The following is a 6,772-nucleotide window of genomic DNA, read 5'->3' as shown; positions in this document are numbered from 1 at the left end:
GGAGGTAAGTCATGAAGAGACTAGTGGAGGTAGACTGCATGTCGGCGGAACTCGAGCTCCAAAACATGCAAAAAATGCAGGAAAGGCACAGTTTGAAAAAAAATCGCTATATCTTTTGAATTTTGACGTTTGTGTCTATTTTTCTGTGTATATGTGCATCTAAGTTTACGTAAACGCACTAATAGACGCGAAGTTAGACGTGCAGATAGATGCAGACATAGACGCACAGTTAGACGCAGGCATAGACACGCATTTAGCGTGCTTGCATTTTTATCATAAGTTTTTGTATTTAAGATAAGTTTTGATAGTAATTTCTTATCATAAGTTTTTATGTATTTATGATAAGTTTTGTGTATTTAAAATTGAATATCTTAGAATAATTAATACACCTCGAAGTTTTTATGTAAACATATTAATAACAAATTTGATATTGTCATGAATTAGGTTTAATCATGTCATCGTCATCACCTAGTTTGGTGCATGTTGATGAGTCAACGAGCACATCCTCAAGTGAGGATAAAACATTACGTCTTCAAAATCGAGATGCATGGCTACAACGAAAAATTAAATGCATGTGTGATCGTTGTCGAGGGTGTATTTTTCGAGCACGTCGAGTTGCAATGTCACACCTCAGTATGTATGGAGAATGGGACCGAGAAAAATCACCGATATTCATTATTTTTAACACTAAGATTGCTAGTCTATGTTTGAAATATATATCAACATACATGTAACTCCCTTTTGTGGTTGAGTAAGATGCGGTGCCACATCCTCAGATGCTCCCTCCCGGGCATATGAATCATGCGTCCCTCGAGATACTTAACTTGCAAACAATTTATGGATGGAGTAATGTCAGTTTGAATGCGTTATTGAAGTAGGTATCAATTCAGTTTGGCTTATGAATCATAATATTAATTGTTCTATTTTGAAATCAGACACAAATATATGTTGGTGGTTTTTTAACTCACTTTTAAAAATATATGTAGGTTATTATCACAAATGCTTCCAAAAGGAAACAAATTGCCAATTAAAAGAGAGCAAGCAAGACATTACTTGACATCTCTAGGAGGTCTCGATTATGTCAAGATCCATGCATGTGTCAATGATTGTGTCTTATTTCGTGGGATTCATGAGTTCGCACGAGAGTGTCCTGTTTGTGGTGAATCAAGATACGTAGTGGAGATGAAGTCAATGGATGTGCCTCGTAAGGTTTTGCGATATTTTTTTATTATTCCACGTATTTAACTTATGTTCAAGTGTAAGTCTATTAGAAAGCTTATCTCATGGCATGCTAGTCATTGTTCAAGTGATGAAAAATGGAGGATCCCTGCAAACACACCGGCATGGCAACATATAGACACTTTGTGGCCCGTTTTCAAAGAAGAGCCAAGAAATTTGAGATTTGGTTTAGGTATGGATGGAATCAATCCATTTGGCATCAAAAGCACATCATACAGTGTATGGCCAGTGGTATTGGTGAACTATAATATTCCTCCATCCATGGCAATTAAAAAGGGACATGTAATGTTGTCTCTTCTGATTCTTGGAAAGCATAAGGTAAAAAACATGGACATTTACTTAGAGCCTTTGATTGAAGAGTTAGAAATGTTATGGGAAGGTATTGAGGTGCAAGATACAAGCGTATCTGCATCCTCTAGAGATTTCACTTTGAAGGCCATGTTGTTGTGGACCGTGCATGACTTTCCAGGATATGGAGAGTGTTCAGGTACATGCATATAACTCTATATTTGAAATTCAAGACTTGAATCAATTGCATGTTATTAATTTACTTGTTTGTTCAGGTTTAACCACATCAAGATATCATGCATGTCCTATTTGCAGTCCCTCTCTAGTTTCCTCTAGGCTGGCACTTTTAAATAAGGTTATCTATGACAATCATCATCGATTTCTTCCTATTGACCATCCCAAATATGTTCTCCCTACTAATGGAATGACTCCACAATCTCTAACCATTCGAGATTGGAAGGAGAGATGGATTAATGCCGACAGCCACCCTCCACTCGGCATGAGTCGGTAAGAAGTATATTTCTCTTGATTGACTTTAAAGTATTTAGCATGATGAATTGTTTACATAATATATTGTTTGTTTGTTAGGTTCTCTATATTTTTTCGTCTTTCATATTGGACTGAACTCAATCACTTGTTGGACCCCATGCACATATTCAAAAATGTTGTATCTACATTATGGGATCACTTGATAGGGGCTCGTGATTCAATCAATGTAAGGGAGGATTTACGTAACATTGGTCGCATGAGACGAGTCCGGCCACGCATTGGACCTAGAGAAAAGATTGAGGTACCCCATGCACCTTGGATGTTGTTAAAGAACGAGGAAAAAATAGTGAAGGAATATATATGTAGCTTTCGAACACCCACAGGATGTATGAGATGTCTCAAGGGAGCCTTCATAAAGAAAAAGAAAAGAGGTGTGGAGCAACTATCTGGTTTAAAGTCCCACAATTGGCACAAAATGATTCAAGTAAGGGTATCTCTAACCATGAATATAGTAATTAGTGGAGTAACTATGTGTAAACTTTGGGGTATAATGAATTTTTCCTCAACTAATCATTTGATCTATGAATATTATTTACATTCAATTCATAATTCCTACTAGCATATCCCATTGTGTATCCAAAGATGTACGTGATATCATTTACAAGATGGGAGAGCTTGTGAGGTGTGTATACATTGTATTTTTTCATTATATATTGCATACATCATGTAGTGAACCTCTTCGAATTTCTACACAAAAATAAACAATTGTCAAATACATCCTGACAGATACATGAGCTCGAAGGAAATTGATCCAAACACATTGCAAGATGCTCGAGTATTATCTGTTGAGGTGGTTTGTTTGATGGGTGACACTATATAATGAAGCAAGGGCAAGAAGAACAAACGAAATGCAAGCATTTCGCACCAGATATGGACGTAATGTCTCATTTCCAGATCATCTAAATGCGCTCCCACGTCATATTGATATAGATTGGTTACATGAGGAAATGGAGAGAATGGAAAAAGAGGAGGAAACTAATATATCTCAAGAAGAGTGGGAATACGCACAAGGTTGCTTATCAAAGGTGAGCCATACTATCAATTAATTTGTTTCTAGCTATATTTTATATAATAAATTGACATGTTTGATCTTAATCTTTTACTACTAATGTACATTATTCAATGCTATTTGGTGTGAGGGTAAACATCTTCGAACTCAACGTATAGATGAAAAGAGAAATACCCAAGATTGTGGTGTCCTTGCTCACTTCGAGGATGCCAATGGTACCATGGAAGGTTATTGTGGCTTGATCCAAGATATTTTGAAGCTTGACTTCAGACGATTCTTTATATATGTACTGGATGTGAAGTGGTTTAAAGAAGTGGTAACAAATGGTAAGCATTGCACAATTAAACGTCATCCAAGTGGTTTTGTAATCATTGACTCTATAAAATTTTACCAAAACAAGAATGACACATTAGTACTACCTCAACAATGTGAGCAGGTATATATGTAAAAGCTAATTTTTTTATATGTATACATGTGATACATATACATAATATAATAAGTATTTAAGTTTCTTGCTTTTGTTTTTCAAATGCAGGTTGTGTATCATCCAATGGTAAACAATAACCGATGGTGGTATGTCATCCCTATATCTAATTGTTCAAAACCAATATATGGTAATATTACCAACATAGAGATAGCAGATGACAATCCAACAATTAATGATGATTTACATGATGACACCATAATGGATGATATGCATGATAAAGTACAAGATGAATCTCACGAGGATGTTCAAGAAAACACAGAAGAGGATAATAATGTGGTTGATGATGATGAAGCTATTGAGCAATATAGCAACACATCTGATAGTGGGATCGACTTATTTGTTTCGTTACCTCTTGGTAATATAGACCTAGACGTAAATAGTTTAGCAAGGGCTGATCGCATTGAAGATGAGATGGATCATTCACTGTAACATACTTAATTCGCTTAATGATTCAATGTGTATTCTTAATTCTATGGAAAATATCATACACTGTCGAAGGGTTTTCGAAAGCAAAGTCGCGTCCACAGAGGACATTGACAAATTTCAAGATAGAAGATCAATCTAGCGATATCAGATTCAATTTGAAAGCTCAATCTCGGATAATATGAGACATACAGTCAGTTACACCTGATTGGGAGAGTTTATCCTGCTTGTATATAGATCTGACCACGCCTATTGAGCTCAAGTAAGATTCCACCTCTGGAGTGATCTTTTGCTTGTCAACATACAGGAAAGCTGATTGTAGTGTCACAATAGCATACGAGTGCACAACTGGATTGTACAAAACATCACGGCCTCTCAGATTGTACAGCCGGGAAACTTCATCAAGAGTTGTGATAACAATCATATAAGCCTTTTCTTGAAGTAGCTTTGTCTTCAGTTCTGTTAGCTTTTCTTCTGAGGAACGGCTAGCAAACTGTAGTGGGTGAACAGAGATCGAAAAGGTGGTTGGATCAGGTCGATCTTCCCAAATTTCATCAGCCAAGTTTCTCTCAAGCTGAATAAGCTTCTGGCCTTTCTTTGAAAAAATCTGTTGTCATTGTTGTGCAGTTTCAATAGACATGCACCATGGATCGACTCCTACAGTTGCATCCTTCTCCAAATTATCAGCAAGCCAAGCCTCAACTATAGGGTCTTCACCAATTCGCATAAGCTTCCAACGATCACTCAATTGTTGAGTTGCTTGCAAGAAGTACTTGCCATCTATCCCAAGTAATGCCTGGTCAATTGTAATAAGTGCTAAACCTTTAATGCCTTAGCCAGTGCCAATGGTGATGGCTGAAGCAATACTTAATCAGAAGGAAGCTTTGTGTAGACCGCATAACAGCAAGTTCTAGGATGTCGGGATCAAAGAGGTACAGGAGTCGGTCCCCATCTTCAAGGCACTATAACAGGGGTCACTCGCCTACAACCAAGAGATGGCACCGAACCCAGTCGACCATACCACGAAAGTCATACAGGCATAAGGATGGCAGTGTGCAAAGAAGTCCTGTCAAGAGATCAAAAAATCTTGATCTTCCACCCCATGATCATAAAAGGAACTGAACTCTTCTCCCCTTCAGCATTCGATCTTCTGGTCAGACTCACAAGCAGCACATCAATTTGACCCATTTCGACGTTTGATTGCACTGCTCCTGTGACATATCTACCAGAGTAGACCAAATCAACAACAATCACAGGAGGTGGCTAGCTGGCTACTTGTGATTGCCAGTTCTCCTGCACAATCGTCTCAGCAAACGAACAACAATTGCTCTCTCCTCAAAGGAGTGCTAACAAAGAAGAGCTCGACTGATAACTTCAGAGCCCGCTGCATGTGCGCTTTTTTTCGATTCTTCCTTCGTTCCTTCCTGATCGCTCTCCTCCTTTTTCCGTTGCTTTTTCTTCCCCCTAGGCCAGACGGTTCTATATTTACCTGCACGGCAGAACGTCAGAATTTCCAATAACACCACCCCAAAGCTGTCATATGCATCAAGCGGGTTTTTAGCCCCTCTTTTCTCCCAAATTCTCTTTTTGTTTGCAGAAGAGCTAATAATATTCGTAGTCAGATCCTTAACTTCACTTGATGCGATTGAGTGAATTTTCTGGGTATCTAGGATCTCAGTTCTGTTTTCAACTGCACCATCGTCTATTCTGGAAAGGCATTGTCTCTTGTGCCCCTAATAAATCTCACACAGTATTTTCTCTCCACCTGAATGGAGTGTGACCAATGCTTCTGCCCAGGTGTCCACTACATTATGGTCCCAATGGCAAGTTCATGTTTGATAAATCTCAAAACCATCTGGTTTGAACCACCAAAAGCAATTAGGCTGTTGTCCCAAAGTGCAAATTTGGTAGCCAGTACTTGCTCATGTGTAATATTGTGTCAGTTATGATCAAGCTGCCAGACAAAAATGGTATGAGCCAACATTAGGACACTGACCCACAGCTCTTGCATAGCTTGTCCTAACCAGTTTTATGTGTTTGATCTCATCAACACAGTGCTACAGTCCAGCATCCATATAGATGCTGGACATCAAAACATATGGACCCGCCTCAACAGGCCTTAGTGCCACTGCATTATCAAAAGCCCATCTTGCTACCCTCACATTGCCATATTTATGGCATGCTCCCAAAACGCACATCCAGATGGACCAGTTAGTCTGCACTGGCATTTGCAATAATAGAAGTATCATTCTACCAAACTCTCCTACCCGTTCAAGGAGGTCTATCATAGCCACATAATGCTTCAGGTTTGGAATTATGTCATATTGTCTGCTCATAGATTCAAACAGCTCAACCCCTTTGTCAACAAAGCCAACACGACTACAAGCAAAGAGAAGTAAAAGAAAAGTGACTCCATTGGGTGTCACTCCTGCTCCTTGCATTTCTTGGAACACTTTCAAGCTTGCAAGAAGATTCCCTTCTTGTGCATAAACAGCAAGGTATGTAGTCCATGACATGACATCCTGCTGAGGCATTCTATCAAATATTATTTGAGCATCTGCCATGCATGCACAGCCTCCATATGCTCGAATGACAGCTCTTCTCCAAATAGGAAGGTCATCACACACTGTTACAACAACATTGAAGTGAAGTTGTCTATATCTCTCTATGCTCCCTATTGTCCTGCAGCCTTCGAAAGCACGCACTAATGTGGTTTCATCTAAAGCAACACCTTCTACTTTCATTTGCCTGTACAACTATAAGGCATTTTCTCCTTG

General features: G+C 38.7%; 1 protein-coding gene and 1 pseudogene across 1 annotated transcript; both read right to left on the bottom strand.

Moving 5' to 3' along the window:
* Window positions 1-4,161: 4,161 nt before the first annotated feature.
* Window positions 4,162-5,183, bottom strand: LOC148016758 (aminopeptidase P1 pseudogene; annotated as a pseudogene).
* An 869-nt stretch (window positions 5,184-6,052) lies between these two features.
* Window positions 6,053-6,559, bottom strand: LOC148016757 (pentatricopeptide repeat-containing protein At2g20540-like). The gene has a single exon (XM_087663924.1). The coding sequence runs from the start codon at window positions 6,557-6,559 to the stop codon at window positions 6,053-6,055; it is 507 nt and encodes a 168-aa protein (XP_087520050.1).
* Between the last annotated feature and the right edge of the window lie 213 nt (window positions 6,560-6,772).

The sequence above is a fragment of the Lygodium microphyllum genome, chromosome 23 (assembly GCF_053477565.2).
Source record: "Lygodium microphyllum isolate KBCC chromosome 23, Lygodium_microphyllum_v1.1.10, whole genome shotgun sequence".
Taxonomy (NCBI): domain Eukaryota; kingdom Viridiplantae; phylum Streptophyta; class Polypodiopsida; order Schizaeales; family Lygodiaceae; genus Lygodium; species Lygodium microphyllum.
Note: the sequence above shows the minus strand (reverse complement) of the source record. Positions and strands in the feature narration are given on the sequence as shown.